Source organism: Heloderma suspectum, chromosome 2, assembly GCF_057233095.1.
Source record: "Heloderma suspectum isolate Gila_16-S chromosome 2, 16-S_ref, whole genome shotgun sequence".
Classification (NCBI taxonomy): Eukaryota; Metazoa; Chordata; class Lepidosauria; order Squamata; family Helodermatidae; genus Heloderma; species Heloderma suspectum.
The window spans coordinates 102,590,852-102,612,422 of record NC_139459.1 but is presented as its reverse complement, the minus strand read 5'-3'; the positions used below and the strand labels follow the sequence as shown (position 1 = coordinate 102,612,422).

General features: G+C 42.5%; 1 protein-coding gene across 2 annotated transcripts in view; it reads left to right on the top strand.

Moving 5' to 3' along the window:
• The window catches only part of PGM5 (phosphoglucomutase 5), a 74,308-nt gene that overhangs the window by 26,988 nt on the left and 25,749 nt on the right, over positions 1–21,571 (top strand). For both annotated transcript variants that reach the window (XR_014787767.1, XM_084834378.1), the window contains exons 7-8: positions 10,498–10,613; positions 19,499–19,634. Coding sequence is in view for 1 of the 2 variants with exons in the window: in XM_084834378.1 (XP_084690504.1) it covers positions 10,498–10,613; positions 19,499–19,634 (252 nt within the window). In the remaining variant the exon portion in view is untranslated. The remainder of the gene's footprint in view (positions 1–10,497; positions 10,614–19,498; positions 19,635–21,571) is intronic.

Here is a 21,571-nt window from a genome sequence, read left to right as displayed (position 1 = left end):
ATTCATTCACACAATGGCTGTATGTAGCAACAATTAATGTATACATTTCCAACCCAAATTTAGATGTAGTTAGGGATCGTGTTGTTGCCAAGGAGTTTTAAAGTGATCTGCCTAAGGTGAGGCTTTTTAGCTTTGTCATTAAAAGAGAAAGAAGGGAGAGTGGGGTACACTAAAAAAAAGATCCAAGGAGGTAAACATTTAATTTTGTTCAGGTATGTGTGAGGGGTAGCCCCAGAGGCAAGGTTGGGGTGGGTGGGGAGGATGCTAGCCAAGTTGTCAGGCAACAGAAATATGTTTCCTTGTCCTGTGAGAGATAGCAGTCATAACAGAGTTGGGGAGGAAACAGGAAATGGATGTTAACTGGGAGGCAGCATTTAAGGTCTAGAGGCCAGCTGGCCAGTAAGGGAAATTGGAGCTTGGCTGAAAATTAAGCCATTGAAGGGGGGGAAATGAAAACTGGGTTCTATTCAATCTCCTTCCCCCTGATTGGGCCTGGCTAGGGAGCTCTGGTCCAAATATCTCACATTCTCTGCTGAAGACCCCTTACAACATGGGCGAGAATACAAATGCTTGCTGACTAATTTTCTCAACTAGAGATGCTGCAAGAACATGTTCCCAACTGAAAGCTGTACTGAGAATGAATGCTGTGTACCTTGTATTTCTTTAAATAATTGAGCTAGAATCCAGAGAGGCACATCCCAAAATAAAAGGCAGGTTATTTATTTATTTGAAATATTTCTATTTCGCCATATCCTGTTCAGTTCAATGCAGCTAGGTGTAGGTGTGAGAGCTTTTCAAAGTGGAAATCAGGGGAAATGACAGTCATATAAATTGACTCAGTGGAGTATAAGAGTTAAAGAGCCTCTTGCCAGTTCAGAAAATGCCTTTTGTAAAGATAGATGTGGGAAAAAAATGTATGCTGATACACACCTTTGGATCCTAGCTGTGGTTTCCTTCTGTTAGGTGTAGAGTATGTTGTTTCTTTCTCCTACTCTTTTTTAATAAGGAAGGTGGAACATTTTTATATGGTTTTGCTTAATTCCTTGGGAGTGCTTTGATTTTATTTTGATTTTATTTTTTTGCTATTTGAATCTTTAATATACAAGAACAGCCTGTTTTGAAACTGGGAGGGAGGAGACACTGTTTGAATGCTCTTCTGGCACAGTGGTCATTTTCCATGACTTCAGGGGTTCCACTGAAGGAAAGTAAGTTTTAAAGTATTCCAGGAACTAATCTAACAAAATGACATAGTTTTAAAGTACATTATTAGCAAGCAGTGAATATTTCATGACATCCCAGGGCTCAGCTAGATGCAACGGTAGCTGTGTATGTACACATGAACTATCCCAATTCTGTAGGGAAAAACGAGATGACAAATCCAATTTTAAAAGCAAAGTGGTGGTGCAGATGAAGGGAGCTGAATCCGTCCATGGATTGCTTCCCTGCAACCTCTTTTCCCCAACTACGTTTCTTTCAGCCTGGTCACTTCCAGCACCTGAGCCACAGCAGGGAAAAAAGTACCTGGAGAAGAACGACTGAGGGGCAATTAGTTGCAGTCAGGGGGTCAATTCTACATCCCTAACCTGCGTGCCTCTTTTCCCTCCAGGCTTGCCCATTGTTTAACATGGTTTGGGCAGTTCAGTGTTTAAATATGCAGAACTGTTGTCATCTTATCTAGTTTGGCCCTTAATCTCTCTACTGATCCAGGCTCTAACCAGAGTTGATTCCATCTTCTTGGCTATTAGAAGGCCAGCTTTCAATTAAAGCCAAGATGTGTGAAGCAGGTGGTTGGCTTCCTGTGAAATACATCTACACTGGAGAGAAACCAAGGACAAAGCTTACTCAGTTGCCTAGAGGCAGACTTGACTTTAAGGTGACGATCCTGAACACATTCACTAGGAAGTAAGCTCCATTGAACATAATGAAAATTATGTCCGAGTAAACTTGCATAGAATTTTGCTATAAGTCAAGGTTTCTTTCGGAATATTTTAACTTAATGAATGGAATGGTTCATACCAGCCTTCCCCAAACTGATGCCCTCCAGATGTGTTGGACTACACATCCAGAGGGCACCAGGTTGGAGAAGGCTGGTTTATATAATGCCATCAATGCATAGGCATTTTTCAGTTTATAAACCAATGCATTTGGAATCCAAGGGTTGGCATCTGCATTAAGGGAATACACCAGGACAAGGGTATGCTTTAGCAGGCAAAGAGTTCCACATGCTGTAGGATTGGGTTCTCATTCCCAGCGCTGGTCACCTCCTCCTCATAATTTTCCACTGTTGCTGCTAGTCCGCATGGTCCTGTACAACATGATCTTCCAGAAGTCCTTAGTCATCTTTGTCTATGCTGTCAATTATTTTCTGATATCCTTTGTCTGAGCTAAGTCGCACCTCTTGGGCTTAGAGCTCCTGTTGGATGTTTTAGTCAAAATCCAATTTTTCGTAAGTTTGACTGCAGAGTTTCTCCAAGTGGAGTTTCTATGGAAATGTAGGTAATGGACACACAATATCATGCCGAGATTCCACAAGTTAGCATGTGGCTTGGCTTGTTTGCTTGAGCCATTTGCTCTATAGTCACCTGTGATGTGGCAAGAGGGCGGGATTAGGTGACCTTGGCTCCATCCAGTTCTTTGATATTTTCTACATTCTCGTGTTTCAACGATTTGGCACTTGTGTTTCTTATGTCTCTGAAATGCCCTGGTTATCTGTTCTTTGTGTTAAGGTCTGCTATCCCAGTGCTTTTTCAGTTCATAAATTAAAGATGATGGGAGTAACAACTGTAACACTTGACCATATATGGGGGATTGGCAGTTGCTTGGTTCTACTCCTGGTATATACACTTGATGCCTTTTAAGGGAATGCAGTACATGCAAAGTGAAACTATCCAGAAGCCAAGCATCCATTTCACAGACCTGCCACTGTTATAGTGTTAACAGGGTCAGATGAAAAGTACAGGCACCAGAGTTCAGCATTTAAAGAAGAAAAATAAATCAGCATGTTATCTTTTTAATTCACAAATCTCAACAAAGATCTGAGGAAGCGCAGAGGAGAATGTTGCCTGAACGTTTGCATATATTATGGTATTCTCATGTGGTTCATCTTTAAATTGCTCACAAATTCCTGATGCTTCAAGACACTGTAAAGGAGTCTTGGGATGGAGAGAGGAAAATGCTTATGATGATTGTCTCTCCTGAAGGATTCTACTCAGACTAGGACTGCTATCCTGTGCACATACATTCGAGAGTAAGCCCCATTGCATTTGGGAGTAGCCCCTGCTAAATTTTGGACTTATTCACATGAAAACACGTCTAGCCTCCAAAAATTGCCTGATACCTTATGGTCAACCACATATTATTGTCCGATGCTGCTACCACATACATTTTTGGTTACATTATGAATATAAACAGATAATATAACACATGGATATTCCATGTTGTAGAGCCCTTCTGACCAAGGCTGAAGCTCTCATATCTGTGGCCTAAGTAGATTTGTACATAGAGAGAAGCTTCCTTCCTCAAGATATCATTGTCAAAAGAGCTCAGATGTGAAGAATATTGGGTAGAATAATGAACCTTTTAATATTTAAAAAAAAGTCTGCTTTTCTTTTAAGTATCTTTTTCTTTTAGTTTGTATCATGTACTGGAAGCTGGCAGGTGGCGCATTCCCAGAGAGAAGTTGGGAAAGACTGGGACTGATAAAGCCCCATGGGGATTTAAAGAGGAAGAGTAGAGCAGGAGGAGAAGGCAGACAGAAGGAGAACGAGGAAGCTCATGAGAAAGACACTGTCCTGCAGAGGAGACAGTAGAAACAACGGAGGTTTAAAGATGGAGGAAGTTCATGAGAGCAGTAAGGAGAGAATCTCATTTGCTGAAAAAGAAGAGGAGAGGCAGACTGGGAGGAGGAGCAGCAGCAGCAGAGCTGTCTAGTGAAACATGCAAGCAGTTCCTATCACTTCCCCTCAAACCCAAGAAACAGCAGTTTTACAATCAACCAGGACTCTCCTGCCGAAGAGATCTCAGGTCTGTATGGTCAGGGCTTGGGAGAGGCTATTCTACTCCAAACTAGAGGCAAGGGGTATCTCTATATAAGTGATTTATTGCATGCTCATGATTGATCACTCACGGAAGTTTGCCGGTCCTATACACAGCGGCATCAACCTCCAGGACATCTCCCACACATTTCCTCCTTTATCCTGCTTTCAAAACGATCAGACGTAAGCTAGTAATAAAAGTTAATGGTGCCATATCGGCAGTGTGTACTGCCGGTGTAGCGCTATGAACTTGCTGAGAATTGACTTTCCTCAGTTCAAACGACGTGTCTGCCATGTAAGTGTTTGGGCACATTTTTCATTTGCAGGCCAAACAGAGGGAGAAGAGGGTAAAATGCCTCCCTGCAATGAAGGGAGACAGATCTGATCTCCCACCCCACCAAGCTCAGAATCAATGTCCTCTGTTGATTCAGAGCACCCCATTAAGTTCAGTGGGGCTTACTTCCAAGTAAGTGTGCCTAAGATTGCAGACTTACAGCACAATCTTATGTCTGCTAAGAAGTAAGTCATAGCTTTCCTGGGGGCTGTGAGGAAACAGTACAGCACAAGTTAAGCGACAAAAAGAAGACCACCACCCCCGCTCCTTTGCATACTTTGCCAGGGAGGGAGGGAGGCACTCCCTTGATTCAAACCATGTGTCTGTCGTGTAAAGGAGCACCTCCTAATCCCGCAAAGAAGCAGAAAGCCCTGATAAGGATGTGGGGGGTTATGCTTAATGTAGAGCTACCCAAGAAGAGCAACAGGGATTGTATCTCATCCTGGGCCTGCTTGATAGCATCTGTTAGTGAAAACATCATGTGGTGAAAGTTTTATCTGTTGGATGCTTACCTGTTGGGAAGAGATCTTCCTTACCCTAGTGAAGGTGTACAATTTAAGGGCAAAGATCCGCAAAAATTATTCCTTATGTCTATAAATAACAAGGGTACTTACCTTGTTGTGGAAATGGGTGAGTGTGCTTTGTCATGAAGGAGATGGGCCTGGGTGTCTTGAGGTGCCCTTTTCCCCAGAACAGGTCACAGTTCCACAGAACGTAAGAGAGGGTGCATTCTTATACAACAATTCAGCTTGTTTTTCCTGCTGTAAGAAGTGATAACATTGATGTCTAGCTGTTGTTATTGTCAGTTTTTTAATCTCACAGCCTATTTATTAGGATGTATTGGAATACTGAAATTTCATATATTGCTACTATTCAAATAACAATACATGTGTTTGGACTCCCATTCAAAGGGATAATAGGCTGTGGCTAGGATCCAAAGATAATGCTGGAGGGCAATACTTCAGTTTGCAGTCAACCTCCTACTTTAAAAAAATAATTTAAACAAATCTTAAGAAATAAAATAAAAATCAGGAGGGGGCAGGGAGCCTGGCAGGTGCCAAGAGAGGTGTCTGCAGGTACATTGGTACCCATGGGCATCACATTGGAGACTCCAGGTCTATTCTGTGGGCTTCTACAGTGTGGGAACATTTTTCATCATCTGTTGCAAAGCTATGGAGACACTGCGGGCATCTGTACACCTGCAATTTATCGCACATTCATGATTGGCCACTCACGGAAGTTTGTGGGTCCATTACACTGCGTCGTAATCCTCCAGCGATTTTCCCGCCATTTTCCCCTGCCTATCCCCTGTTATCCCCAAACATTAAAAAATGCAGTATTTTTTCAGCCCGCGCAACAGAAGCACCATGACCTTCCCCTGTATTTCTCCCATAGAGCAAAGAAACCACTGTGTGTGCAGCTGTGGGCAGTTGTTCTGGTTTGTTGGGGACACAGTCATGATGACAATATCAGAGATATTGATGTGGATTTTTCCGCCCATGTGATGGTTAGCCCTGACCAGTAAATCAAACCCTGAGAGTAAATCAAACAATTTGTTCTATTCAGCATAGAAAGGTTAGAACATACCCTGCTGAAAACTCTTGAGTGAATCTTTGTATACATAAGTAATATAAACTTTTGAAGTCACTTCAAAGTAGGACATCCTGGTTTCCTCTCTTATACAAAAATATGTACCAAAATTAATTAGTTATGTTGTGCCTGAAATAAATGGCAGTGTTTTTATTTATTTCAAACATTTGTACACATTCTGTTTAGAATTCCTGGTCAGTGTACAGTCCATGTTAAGTGTTGGAAATTTTTGTGGATATGTTTTATATAGTACCTTGGTGTACATAGAGTAATTATTTAGATTTTTCTCTTGTATGTAACAGGAAAAGACATGGGGCTAGTTAACAAATCAGTTAGCCCAGACTTGCAAAGAAAGAGTATGAGTTCAATTTAATTGTGCTTAACTTACTCTTGTGGGAAGGTTACTAACTCCTGCCCTACATAATCACCTTGAAATACCATGTGTTTGTGGCTTCAAGAGCATACTACTGGAATTTTTGCATTTGGGATAGACTTCTTAGCTTTGCTTCCAGGATCTTTTTGACTATCCATGAAGGTTACTAGCTTTAAAAAATTAAAACTGGAAATTCTAAGGATATTGGATTAACTCATTCTAAATATTTTGTTCTTCTTACTATAACAGTATTCTCACAGTGCAGGTGAACAGCTTGCATAACTGTATTTGAGGTTGATGCCTCTTACATGTCCCATTTTGCTTTGGATGTTTGCTGGGGAACATAGGTGGGTGGGTGCTGTTGTGCTTGTGTCCTGCTTGTGGGTTCCTGGTCAACAGCTGGTTGGCCACTGTGTGAACAGAATGCTGGACTAGATGGACCCCTGGCCTGATCCAAGATGGCCCCTTTTATGTTCTTATGTCCTTAATTTTTAGGAGTTTTAGAATTAGATCTGTTCTGAGTAAACTGTGTTATGTTCAGGGAGAACAGTGCTGATGCTTGCTTACATCGCTTCAAGTCCAAGGTACTCTGCATCCTGTAGCATCAAGTCCATAGCTGTCTACAAACCACATAACCAATTGTGGAGTGCCTTCCATCCCCAAGGGCCCCAGGCGTGAAATATGTATCATTGAAGTGCTGGCGTAGATTGTGCAAAAGTTTCTGGCTGTTCTCTCCCATGTTGACATCAGTATTGTTTAAAATGTGCAGCTGACACCTGGAAGATGGGAAAGCCAAGGGAAACAGAGATGTGCTGTCAATACCTTCCTAGTTATTATTTTTTTAAAACCTCTCTTGTTATATCTTAGTCCAGAAAAGATCAACATCAAATTTATTTTGATCCATTCTGAAAATAAAACTTCTGATTTATCAGATTTGGAGAAAATTTTTTCAGGAAGCATATTTCTGCATATATCTTGTGTTGCAGGGGTAGGTGGGGAAATAGATATTTAGACTTTCATAACTCCTGGCTAACTCTTGAGAACTTCCCCCATCCAAGGGTGTATAGCTTTTTATGTAAAACTCTGAAAATTGTGTCTAATGGGAAGGAAAAAAATGTAGGAAAAGTGAGAAGAAAATGGAGAGGGAACATGATCCAACCAAAGCTTATTTCAATGGGAGACTTAAGGAGCAGTATGTGATTAACTCTTTTTTGGGTGAAAATCATTGGGATTTAAAAGTGTTCAACTTTGGCTGGATCATTCCTGGGATATATTCAACTCTTATAAAGAAACTGTGTAACCTTTTTTCCCCCTTAGGCCATCTTTCAACCTCTTTTAAATAATCATTCTAACCTCCAGTGGATGTAGACTGATATAATTCGAAGGTTAATCTGGTCTTTAGACTCCGTCTTCGCTTGGAAATCTCTGGATTTATTTGTCCATTTATATTCAGTATCATATGCTTCAGAAATATATGAATCTAAATGGACACAAAATACCTTGGGCTATTCACATGTTCAGTTCAGTACACCAAGCTTAAAGAATAGTTGCTGGCCATGATCCAACAATCATCCAAGGTCCTGGACAAGCACCATGTCCGCATATGCTCCATTCCCCCACACTGTGCACTGCTTTGGTGTGGCAATCAGTGGTGTAATGGGAAATTTTGAAGTGCAGGTGGTCATCATGACAGTCCCCATAGCCATGCCCCCAAGAAGAGTCCAAAAATTCAGGCAGCTGTGTTGATCCATATCAAGAAACCAGTTCTAGCAGTTTTCATCTCCACCAGAAGCAGGTCTTTCGTAAAGCTAATGAGTTTTAATCGCCCATTCAAGAGCAGGCCAAAATACTTTGCGTTAAAACAGGGATAGCTCACAACAATATATTGATGCTGGGAAAATCCATGTGAGACTTGCAGTAAAGCTCAGAGAGAACAGGGAAGTCTGAGGAGTAGTGGTGGCAGATGACTTCAGTGTCCCTGCTAATAAAAAAAAAAAAATGCTGGCGCTGCATCCCTGTGTACCCTGGCTCTGCTACAGCATTGGTGACAATCCTGGCTTGCATTAAGCCAGAGTTCTCTCTTATATCTGTCTGAACCAGGGAACTCTGGCTTAATGCAAGCCAGGATTTTCACAATGAAGCCGGGACACAACAGGAGGAGAGGAGGGGCACGACACAAGCATGCAGTCACAGCAAGTTGCTGCAGCTTCATAAACTGATTTGTGTAGCCTTGGATGATCCTCAGAACGTGGCCAGTTTACCATGCCCCTGCAAGTATAGTTTGAACAGATTTCCTTGTGCCCATCTTGGTTACCGTTACTTGTACCAATAGTTAATAAAACAACCAAAGTTGTTAATAAGATTATAACTAGAGCTATGTTGGATTTAAGCCAATATTCTGCCCCATTCAACATTACCCATTCAACATTAGTTTCTTGGATAAAGGCTGGTCAGTTGTTCTCGGTACTGCCATTCTTAACTTAAATTCACAGTTGTGCAATACCTTCATCATTACCAGCCAGAATGCCACAAAAGGGTGTGCAAGCTTTTGAGTTCTCCAGAATTCTTCATCAGGCTAGGTCAGTTGAGGAGAACTTCTGGCCCTCCAGGTATTTTGGCCTGCTGTTCTTGTCATCCCTCGCCATTGGCTATGCTGGCTAGGGCTGATGGTAGTTGTAGGCCAAAACATCTGGAGGGCCACAAGTTGCCCACCCCTGGGCTAAGTGGTATGAAAAGTATTGGATGGCGGAAGAAACATAAAAGTTGAGATGTTGTGGCCATGAGGTCTGCAATTCTGACTCAGACTCAAGATGGAGGTTGCAGACTGGGCTCCTTCACACAGCTTTTATCCTGCCATTGAGATTGCTCTTTCAAGGAAGTTTGCAGGCTCATTACATGACCCCGTGACCCTCCAGGGTGTCTCCTGCACTAAATGCCCTTTGTTCCATTTTTAAATAGGCCACAGATAATGAGCTATCAAATTACCCCATTGCTTTCCACTTCAGTTTCCTCCATGAAAAGCTAAAAGCAGCAAGAAGAGGAGCGAGATCAATGAAAGATAATGGAAGACTCAGATACAGGGGGAAGGAGGGGGGAGGGGGAAAGTGGTTGGGGGAAAGGAAGCACGTGAAAAAGGGTTGTGATCCTGCATTTAAAACGGAAGTAGAAAGCCCCGTTTTAAATGCAGGATTTTAAGGCTGGTGTAGAGATGCTCACTGAATGAATTAGTCACTGATAGTTGTTGCAGGTTTCAGATTACACTTAGCATTTCTGAAGGCTGGCTGTCACACTCTTTTGTGGTGTTTTAGTTGATTCTAATAAAAGTATTTGTCCGAGTGTGAATTTTGGAATTTTTTCCCCTCATGGGCCAGCATGGCTATCTTTGTTTTGTATATTCTTAACTTAGATTTCCGTTTCTGCTAATGTGAGATGACCAAAGGAAATGAGAGAATTTATAATGAGGGATTTGAGGCTACACATTGGATCCTGAAGGTGTGTAATGTATTTCTGTGGTCAACAGCTGAAAAAGAATTTCAAAGGCAAAATTCTGTGATTCTATATAGCTATTTATGGTCACCATACAACCAAGCAGCTGTTGGCCCAGGTGTTGTGAACAGCTTCATCTGTGTGTCACTAACAAAACTGTAATCCATAGTAAGGGATGGTATTCATGAGTAGACCAAAACACTCACCTTATTTATTTATTTATTTAGAACATTTTTACCCCATTCCTCATCCAAAAAAGGGCTTGCGGAGCAGCTCACAAAGATTAAGACAGTCCCTGCTCTCAGGCTTACAATCAAAAAGACACAACACAAAAGGAAAAGGGATTGGGAGGGAGGAGGAAAAAAGCAAAACTCAGGCACCGGTTCTTAGTTTCAAAGTTCTTATCGGTGTTCCTTTTGGCAGGAAGGCTGAAACATGATCCTTGCAGCTGTTCCTTCTCTGGCCAAAGTATGGGCCAGGTTGGTCTCCCCCTTGGCCATGAAGATTTTCCTCAGAGGCAGGGGATGCAGCCTCCCAGTGGCCTTGGTTCTCTGGCTGATGGACAAGTCCAACATCTGCAGTCTCGGGAAACTGTCCTTGATATAATAAATCTTCATCTATCTGTGGTAGTTAACTGAACCGACTTAACTGTGTGGTGTGGTGTGTGGTCTTTTTTTTAGGGTGGCAAAATCCATGAAAGTCCCTGTGTATGAAACACCAGCAGGCTGGAGGTTCTTCTCAAATCTGATGGATTCTGGCCGATGCTCGCTTTGTGGAGAAGAAAGCTTTGGGACTGGTAAGACACTATATACTCTATGAAGCAAAAATATATCAAATGCAATCCTATCTTGGTTTATGGAGGATTGGACACTTTAATCCAGGCCTGCATTGTGACCAGGGTTGTCGTTAGGAAATGTCAGTTGCCGTTATCCAGCAATAGGAAGGGCCGTAGCTCAGTGGTTGAGCACATGCTTGGCATGCAGAAGGTCCCTGGCTCAATCCCCAGCATCTCCAGGTAGGGCTAGGAAAGAATCCTGCCTAGAACCCTGGAGAACCGCTGCCGCCAGTCAGTGTCGACAATACCAGACTAGATGGGCCCAGGTCTGACTCAGTATAAGGCAGCTTCCTATGTTCCTATGAACAGAAAGCTTTAATAAAAACAGGAGTTTTTGGTTTGTTTTTTAAGTGGAGGGGAGATAAATATTGTGAATTTATGCAAACCTATGTATGCCTACTGAGAAGTCCCATTATGTTTAATGTGGCTTACCCTCAGGAAAGTGTGCATAGGATTCCAGCACAAGTTATTTTTACAGGGAGGTTTGCACCTTGATGTTCTGCATGTTTACTCAGAAATAAGTCCTGAGTTGTGAGCATGGTACTGCAAGCTTAATACAGTGCCTACCCAATTCCACCTAATGAATTGTCTACCCTTTCACCTCAGTCAAATGCATGTTCTGTCATTTGTGGGTTTGGGGGGTTTTTTGTTTTTGTTTTTTGCATGAACTCTAGCTTCAGTGGTGAAGGAAAGGCACTTAGTACATGCTCAGAGTTTCTCCAGCTTAGCCTTAGTTTTGAAAACAGACTCATTGGCTGAATCCTGTTGAAGTCTTGGCACAAATAAAGTTATGGGGAGGAAGATACAACGAGAGCTTGTGCATAACAAGGAGGAGGTAGAGAGGCGTTCCAAGACATCTGTTTTTATGAAGTGTTGCTTGTCAGGAGCGCCCTGGTGGCCTCTTTCAGTAGACTCCAATAGCCAACTCAAGACACAGACGAAAGGATTCTTTTCAAAGCTTTAATCCTTTTACAACTTAATGACTCTTTCAGATGCTAATCACCAGCGATTAAAGCAAGGAACACTAGAGTGGCCTAAGCTTCAAGTAGGCAGTTGATCCCATTTGAAAGAGAGTCACTTGAAGACCCAGAACTTATGGGCTAGGGAGAGATCCTCCCTCTTTCCCTTGGGTCCATGGGAGGCGGCCATTGCTTGCGTGCCAAACGGGCACTACGCCTCCTTTCCATGCCCTCCATCACTCGTCGCTCTCTGCGTCAAGCATCTAGCAAGCCTCGCTCCCGCACTTTCTCACTGCTAGGATCACTATCTATCTCAGGAATGCCAGCAGGAGGAATCTCTGCCAGCTGTTGTGCCTGTGAGGGATGAGCTGGCTCCTCTCCCACGGATTGCTGTTCCTCCTCAGAATCAGAACTGCTCTGGGGCTCTATGGGCTCAGTTTCCATCCTGACATTGCTGGAGGATGGTAGGATGAGGAGGGATGGTTGCATGGAGGGAAATAGAATTGGTAGAGGGAGAATCTAAGTGCCCAGTGGTGAAAGCAAAGCAATCTGCACATGCTCAGAAGCACTCTATATTTAAGAACATAAGAAGAGCCATGCTGCATCAGACCAAGGTCCATCTAGTCCAGCATTCTATTCACATAGTGGCCAACCATATGCCCGTAGGAAACCCACAAGCAGGACGTGAGTGCAATAGCACCTTCCCACCCATCTCCCCATGCAGCTAACACTGGTGAAATGTAAATAAATTCTAGTAATTCCAAATTAGAATGCATGTATATCCTTCAGAAACTTTGCAGGTTTCTTGCTTGGGGGACACCTCTAATGACCTGTGCGTTTTCATACAAATTGATCCAACAACTATTGGGGAAGTGGTGAATGGAAGGGAAAGCAAATCACTCCCTCCCCAACATTGGAGAACTCCCCTTCCACATGAACTGCTGCACCTATCCTTCTGAAACTTTGCTGGTTTCTTATTTAGGGATAACTAGGCTTTCTGTAATTTTCAGAACAATGGTCTGCAAGGAAAATAGGGAGATAAGTATGTCCTCTTTTGGAGACCTCAAAATGTCAAGGCCACCCTTGCACAAAAACCCTTGTGGCTATCATTCTGAAATTTGGCAGACATGATCTCCTCTGATGGGGCAATGAATCCTGAATTTTTTATCCAATTATTCCAAGTAATAAAAATGTTATTGGCACTTCCCTTTAAAAGAAAATCAAAATATAAACCCTGCACCTCTTTTTCTGACATTGGGCAGGTGTAATCCCCTTCTAGGGGGCTACTATGCCTGAAATTATCATCCAGTTCTGATCAAGAGAAAAAAGTTACCGTTTTTTTCTAATTTCCCATGGTAGTCAACAGGAAGCATCAAGACTCATTTTTCCAAACCTTGACTAAAGTTGGTGCTGAGCTGAAGTGGTCCAACTACAAATTGGCCAGAGCAGAAGTGGGATGTTTTCCAAAATGCTGAATCAGGGTCTCAGTTGAAGTGGGGTGGGCACTGCACACTTCTTGTGTATGTATGTAATCTATACACACATGCAAGCACACCACATACACACACACACATGCATATTAGACGTGTACTTACACTCTGTGTGTGTGTGCAAATTTGTGTTATGGGCCTGTGCCCTGGATCTTTTAAGAACCTAGCGATGCCCCTGATTGTGACCAACCAAGTAAATGCAGCTTAGCAGCCATGTATATTGGGCCTTAGTAAACATTCTAGTTATGCGGAGTGCCTTGCACAAATATGTGGTTTATAAGCTGCCTTCATCTTGGTGGCCACAAGATGTGCTGACTAAAGTCCACAAATCCATTCCATTAAATCAACTGGCCAGAAATCTGTCAAATGCTGGAGCCCATGAAAACCTCAAGCTACCTGATATTTTCAGAAGTACACACTGTAAGCTGTGGTCCATATCAGTCCTCTGACCTGCTGTCCTAACCAAATTGGTGACCAGCTTGTCATCCCCATCCTGTAACAGCAGAAAAGCCTCAGCTCTCCTGGTCTTCCAATCATGTATTTAAAAAAAAATTTTGTAACAAGAATTTATTTACATGCACTAATAAGGAGAAAATCAGTATTTTCAGCATAGGAATTTAATACCAAGGGGTTTTTCCCTACCAGATGTGCCTATACTTCAGTGAAAATAATGCGTGTATATGTTGGTGTACAAAAAGCGTTCTGTTACTTCAGACTGGGAGCTGTATGAGCTCTGTTTGTAAGTCCACTGGATTGAAGCTGCTGCAGATGTTCCTATGACAATATTTGGCTTTTCATTCATCATAGTGGCAAGATGAGTGTTAAAACCTCGAACTGATGTTATTGTGATAAGCTATAGGGCTAATGCATTTCAACTAGTTGCTTCCTTTGAGTAGTATCCAATAGGGGCAGTGCGCACATGGCCAGCCCTGGATCCTGTGTGCCCAACCCCACCGGCCCAGGTCACACCCCTTCCAGAAACCAGCGTTTTCACATGCACTGGGGCTTGCCCCCAGAAGCTCTATATTGTGGCTGTGTGTGGACCCAGGTGTCAGGGTGGAAACTGAGCCAACAGAGCCCCAGAGCAGTTCTGATTCTGAGGAGGAACAGCAATCCATGGGAGAGGAGCTCGCTCATCTCTCACAAGCACAGCAGCTGGCAGAGATTCCTCCTGCCAGCATTCCTGGGATAGATAGTGACCCTGGCAGTGAGAGAGCGCTGGGGGGGGGCTTGCTGGACGCTCGGCGCAGACGCAGGGAGCGACGACAGATGGAGGGCGAAGAAAGGGGGCGTACTACTCGTTTGGCGCGCAAACAACGGTCGCGTCCCGAAGACCAAGGGAAAGAGGGAGGATCTCTCCCTAGCCCATAAGTTCAGGGTCTTCCCGTGGTTCTCCTTCAAACGGGGACCAACAGCCTTACCCGGAGCTTAGGCTACTCTGCTATCTTTCCCCAGTGCTGTTCCTTGCTTTGTCGCTAGTGGTTAATATCTGAAAGAGTCATAAAGGAATAAAGTCTCAGAAAGAATTCCTCGTCGTCTGTATCCTGAGTTGGCTATTGGAGGGGACTGCAAGAGGCAGCTAGGGTGCTCCTGACACCAGACCCGGTGGGGCTGGCCACGCGTGCACTGCCCGTATTGGATACCACCCTTTATGACCAAGAACATTTTACACACTGCTATTCTTACAGCAGCAGTTCACTTACAGTGCAGTCTTACGCAGTGCAGTCTAAAGTCTTTATTTAGAAGAAAGTCCTCTTCAGTGGTGCCTTCTCCCAAATGAGTGTGCATAGTATTTCAGCCTTCAACCACTTTATGTCCATGCTCTAAGCAAATTGCTGGTATAAGACAATGAAAGAAGATCATGAAATATTTTCTTGCCTCTTAAGAAGACAACTAGTAAAAATGCATTGTGGGAAGAGGACTGAGTAATGAATATCCTATGTTTACTTTACCTCCCATAAAGCATTGTTCAGGAGTGTATCCTACAGCATGTCTTAATTAATTTGGGATGTTCACTGGCATTTGTGTATTGTTTATAGCACAGCGGAATATTTAGAATAGGCACAAATGATAACAAGTATAATTCTGTTTGGAAACTGGACATTTCTCCACTAGCTGGCAAGATTTTTTCTTAAGGGGCAAAAGTTCAAATATACAAGTGAGATCACGCCAAGAAAAAAATCTAATACTTCTATATCATTGGGGTCAGTTCGGGGGGTGGGGGGGGAGTTCTTAAATACGACAGCAGCATATTTACTGGTGTCTCCGCCACCTTTCTGGCCAACTCTTTATAAGGCAACTCTATGGGTCAAATCAGCCGACAGACAGACAGACAGGAAGATGTGTGTCTCTCCTTGCATAGTGCCAAGATCGTGAAACCAAACACCTGATATTTAGCTTGCATGCTAAAGGGGATCCTACAAATGTGCACCTTGGTGTTTTTTAAGACACATTAATTCATTCTAATTAATGTTTATGTGTCCATGTGGTTGAAGCCTGCATTAACATCTTCAGCCACTAGGGGCTGACTTCCCTTACCAGCACATAGTTTGCTGTCCATACAGTTTGAAGTCAGGGGAGATTAGTACTCCTGCCCCCCTTCATGGGGATGGAGTGGACTGACTCCCCCCTGAAGGGCTTTAGGGGTGCACCATAGCAGGGCCCATGCCTAGGGGTGTCAGCGAGCATGGCTTCACTCAAGTTGGGCATAATCTGTGCAGCTCTGACAGCTGTGTAAATTTGCTTGAAGCCTTCATTGTATCAAACTAATGGCAATTCCAATCTGTTCAAACCTGGGTCCGTTCATGTACGTGCGAGCGTGTGTGTGTTTGTGTGTGTATCTGCATAACCTCCAAAGAAGTCTGGAAAATATGGGTGAGAAATGTTGGAGAGAAAAGCTGCAATTTGATTCTAGGACAAAAACTTCTCTGGCTTCTAGTTTCATTTTCTTCAGTTGGCTGAATACAGAACTTTGGAACAATTTAACTTTTGAGTAGGCTAGTTAATTTTTTGTAAGTATTCTAAGAAACCTTTGCTACTTGGAATGATATTTCTGTTACAGTGTTTCCTGGTAAAGCAAATAGCAGGAAGGATTCATTATAATTAACCTGACGAGGAATATATTGAACTCAGGACTGGGTCTCATGCAGATGGAGTCCCTCTCTCAAGTTGATCCGTGATGATCCTGCATTTCCTGTTCTGCACCTGGGAGGCATTTCTTATATTCAGTAGACCAGTTCATACTCAGGCGAACAGACAAGAGAGGGGTTCCCATCTATCTGAGTGTTTATGTCACATGGAAGTTGTAGAGTCTACAGTGTAGTCCCTTTTCTCTCTACTAACGATCACATGAAAGAAAACAAACCTCAGATCTACATACGTAACACAGGCTGGCTAGTATGTTTTCTCACTGCAATGGAAACAGAATTGCTTTTATCCTGTATAAGGAGGTGCCAATACTATACAAGCATGTATACTGAACTATAAACACATGCTAGATTACATAGCGAGTATTTTGGAAGTTGAGAAGAACAGTAATGCATACATGCATGATGTTTTTTTCACTCAGTGATTACTTGTTTAAGAGTATGAGCTTTTCTCTTTTATGTTAGCATTTGTTTTCTCTGTATTTTCCACATACTTGGTGACTGAGCCAATATCAAGAATAATTCTTTACCTACACTTTACAACAAGAGAGGCAGACTTCAGCAATTTTATGGTTTTGTTCCTGAGAACATTCTAATTGGCTAAAAAGTTGATTTCCTTACTCTTGATTAAAACAAGATGGGTTTTACAAATCTGAACCTAAACAGCTATGTCAGCTTGACACCATTTAAGGTGCTATTTTCCATAGTAATAATATCTGAGCTGTAATGTTTCACTAAAGTAAAAACCTGGATTTATAATAAAAGGGGAGGGGGCTTCTCTCTGGTCAGTGAAACTATCCTTTGTGCTATAAAAGGACAAAGTGGCTTTGGAAATATCCCATTGGACTTTTGTGTTGTCAGGTTTGTTCTCTGGCAGCTGATCTGGGAGCTCAACTAATGCTGTTGTACCTTCTTTCATTTTTGTAGCAGTACAAGCAAATTTGTCAGATGAAGTCAGTAATGAACGATGACACAGGCTTTTAAAAAGAAGATGGCAGCAACAGCCATCACTTGCCAAGTTTCATCAGCAAACTGTTAATCAATTTTAAGAAAGCTATACACATGATGTATATGTTTGATCTGGCAGCAGTGGGAATAAATGTTTTATTCCACTCCAAACTTAAATGAACAACAGTCACATCCTTCTGCTGTAAACTGAACGAGAAGAAGTTCTGAGCAAGGAGACAGAAATGGAGCTGTGGTTTTATAAACTAGCAATAATCCAACCACTCCCAAGCAAGGATTTGCCCAGGCATCTAGACTGATGGAGGCAGATGAATGGGTGAGCAGGCTACCCCAGCTATGAAGACGGTTGTGTCAAAATGAACTTGAATGGAATGGAAGAGTCTGTGGATGTGGCAGGGCAGCATAGTATTTTTATGATAAGGGTAGCCTTCTATATGCTTGGGGGCGACTTAATCCCCTAAACAGGAAACAGGGTGCCAGGAATTAATTTTGCCATACAAATGGATATTCCCCCTCCAGCAAGAGGGTGAGGGGGAAATAAAGTTGGTGCCATCTAGCCACCCTGAAAAAGTTTTTTTTAATTGGCAGGGTATAAATTCTTAAAGTAAATATTAAGCACTATATAGTTACAGGCCACACGTGCTCATACAAAAAGACATGTTTACATAGTACATACACAATCCAAAGGCGAAATAATGTTCTATTTCCCACTCAAAGTTTTATTTTCCTTATGAAGGAAACTGTGTGCAAACTTTTTACTTCCTTACTTCTTTCTTGGTGAATTATGATAATCCCAGACAAAATGTTGGTGAACATTGAGATTCACACGTAAAATGACTTTCATGAATGTCCGAAAACAATACCCATATTCCCACTTCTTGAACATACACTAGTGAGTGCTGACAATCACATTTCAGGTAACTGTTAACAGTTGCTGATTGTGTTCAAACACACACAGAATTTGTCAGGGATTGTTAACATTCACCAAATGTCATGCATTTACTTTAAAATAGATGTATATAAAAATAAAAAATGGGCTCAGGCTTGGCATAGCATGATTTTGCATGGCCTTGCCATGAAAACTCAATTACTTCCTGTTAAGAAGAAACAAGGTTAGTTTCCCACCACCAAGATCTGCTCCCTTTCTGAGCTTGACTAAACAGGATAGCTGAATGGTTTCTCTCCCTCTCTCTCTCTTTTGTGTATATGTGTGTGGTTAAAATAGGCATAAAATTAGCAACTATTTAGCATAATGTGAAAATGGTGCTATAATGTATGCTTTCTATTTGAAGATCTACTGACGTGTAGGTGCGTTTTGATTAACTAAACATATGGGTGTGCTTCATTGAATCACAGTAGTTCAGTGAAATGCAGTTAGTGAAAATGTGACAATGGTCTTTGTATATTCCAAATATTGTGTTAGCATGATCTGTAGAGGCACCTTGATGCTTATATCTCATCCTTCTGCTACATTTAGCAGCTTTGCCATATGTTTTTATTTTAAATGTCCTACATAAAAATAATGTATAGGATAAAGAAATGGAGCAAAGTAAAGGGAAGACTGAAGGTCTGGATGGAGAAATTGAAATCTACCATATTTTATTTAATAGAAAATGACAAATTTGTCCGAATGTCAGCCTAGTCTTAATATAGTAAAAAGTAATCCATATGATTAGGGAGAACAGTTTCCTCTTACATTACAAAGCACACCTTTTAACCTATCATTTTTCTTATTTCTTCAAATCTGTACCAGCTGGTGTGTATGTCAAGAGGTAGTGGAGGTGATTCAATGTGTACTGGTCAGGCTGCAGCATGTTTAGATCCACCTCAGGCTGGCTACAGTCTGCTTGGATGTTAGTGTGAATAGAAGATGGATTCAGATCCAATCTAAACATGGGAAGATGATATGAAAATTGGGCTAGTTACACACAAAATAAACATGACAATTTTCCATACCATCTTCTTTAGGATGGGCTTACAAACATAAAGGTTTTCTACCTCTTTACCAAACAGCTTTAGATCATGTTTTTCAAAATATACTCTAAACATAAGCATAATTTGTAAATAACAGAGGCAATACAGATGTGCCATTTCAATTGTATTTCTTAGACCGGGGTATGCTAAACAGCAATAATCTGGACGTTTTTATATTCTCCTGGGAACAGAGCCAGAACTGTAATCCCCTCTTATAATGAGAATTAAATGTCACTATATTCCAGTATATCAGTTTTCCATCTTCAGGATAATTTTTAGCATGTAATATATGTTTAATATTTTTCTCTTAGGATCTGACCACATCCGAGAGAAGGATGGCCTTTGGGCTGTCCTAATTTGGCTCTCAATAATGGCAGCTCGAAAGCAGAGTGTGGAAGAGATTGTCAGAGAACACTGGACAAAATTTGGCCGTCACTACTATTGCAGGTGAGAATGGCTGCTTTATAGAAGAGGCAATTGCAGCATAATAAGAGGAATTGTATTTGTGGGGCAGGGGCGTTGTGTGCAGTGCCTAGTAGATTGTATGCACTTCAGAAATAATACTTATAAAACTAAAAATAATAAGTGCATGTGGGCTGTGATCTTGCCAAACCACAAACCTGCTGCAGATATAGAAAATGCTGGTTTGTGGTTTGGCAAGGAAAAATGGTGACTGCTTTATAAAGAGAACTCCTGCATGGAAACATTCTGCCATAATTATGATGTTAATGGCTGTGGCAGGACAAAATATGGTTTGTGCCATCACAGTTGCAGTAGCAGCATGCTGTCCTTGACTAAAGGAGCAGAACACTTTAGCCTCTATTTTGTGAAAGGATTATGGCTAGCACCAGCCCTTCCCAGCCACTAACAGTGTGTTGTCCTGCAAGTTTGCTAGATCTCCCCTTGGGCCTCCAGTTCTCCTCAAAACTCTAGTTGGCCAGTAGCTCCCTCCCCTGGCAAGCTAAACTTGTCTTCTCCAAGTCAGATGTCTTTTTCCAATTAACCAAGTTGTGTGAGAACATAACATGTAAAGAAAGGAATGCATCCATTTGTCTAAGCCAGCCTTCCCCAAGCTGCTGCGCACCAGATGTGGTGCACTACAATTCCCATCATTCCCAGCCAGCATGGCCAATGGATACTATATCTGGTTAATGGACCTTAATGTCACTTCCCTGTCAAGAAAAGATGGATGGAAAAATTCGGCAGCATTCAGCCTTCTTGTGGGGATGAATGGAAATTGAGACCATAGCAGGGTAGACTCAACTATGGACCTCTCATTGATAAATCCAGTGCTCAGAGGTCTCAAGTCTGTCTTTAGCCTCTTGTACAGAAGCTTCTTTGCTGGGCAGGGTATGGAAGGTGTCAAAGAACCTTACCTTATCTAAGTTAGTATGTCAAGAAGTGACCTTATTCCTCAAGCAATATTTTAATTTACCTGTATTGTGTTTATTCCATTTCCCCCTTAATCTTATTCTCAGTTAAACTTTACAAAAGGGACCACCAACAAAATGTTGCATTGTGAAGTGCTTCTGTTCAGAATGCCAGCCATGCCCTCTTCCGGGATACTCCATTCCACATGTAGGAAACCTGCACCGCACGTGGGTCTCTGCCGCTGTCCATGTGGCCTGTGAAGCGAAGGGAGCCACATCCACTTCCCCCCACATTCCAGCTGATCAGGCATTAGCTGGGCTACAGTGAAGAGACACTGTTCCACCACTGCTATCAGCAATGCTGGAGCAGTGATAATGGTGGGGATTGATGAGGGGGTGGGAGAAGCTTCCACTTTCCTCTCCCTCCAGCAATCTCCAGACAGCTGAAATCACTATTGTGATCTTGGCAATAACCGGATTCCCGCTTTCCATCCCCACAGTTTTTTCTAAATATGTTTTGTACTTCTGCAAACCTTGGGGTTCCCATAAGCCTGCTGATACTTCCTGTTGTGCAGGGGAGGACAGCCTGCAGCATTGGCCAAGCCAGCCAGCCAGTTCAATACCATCTATATGCCCATCCCCAAGCCCTGCTCCCTGGCCTGGGGAGAGGAATCCCCATGTTATCTCGGATCTCAGAGATAACATGGGAATTTCCCTGCACATGGCATGCCCTCCGGGAGGCGGGGAGTGGCATGAAGGGGAATCACTTTCTTATCCCTCTTCAGAGATAACATGAGGATTCCCTCATTTAGCCGGGACTTGCAGGACCCTGTCATACCACTTGCACCTTGACTGGCATGCATATGGGGCAGGAAGGCAGTGGCCAATTCACCAGGCCAAGCATTGGCCAAACCCCCTTCCGCCCCATTCATGCCCCAATCTGGACACAAGCAACGTGGGAAGGAAGCGCTCTATGTGGCTGGTGCTTGCAGGAGCCAGCTTCTGCAAGTGCTG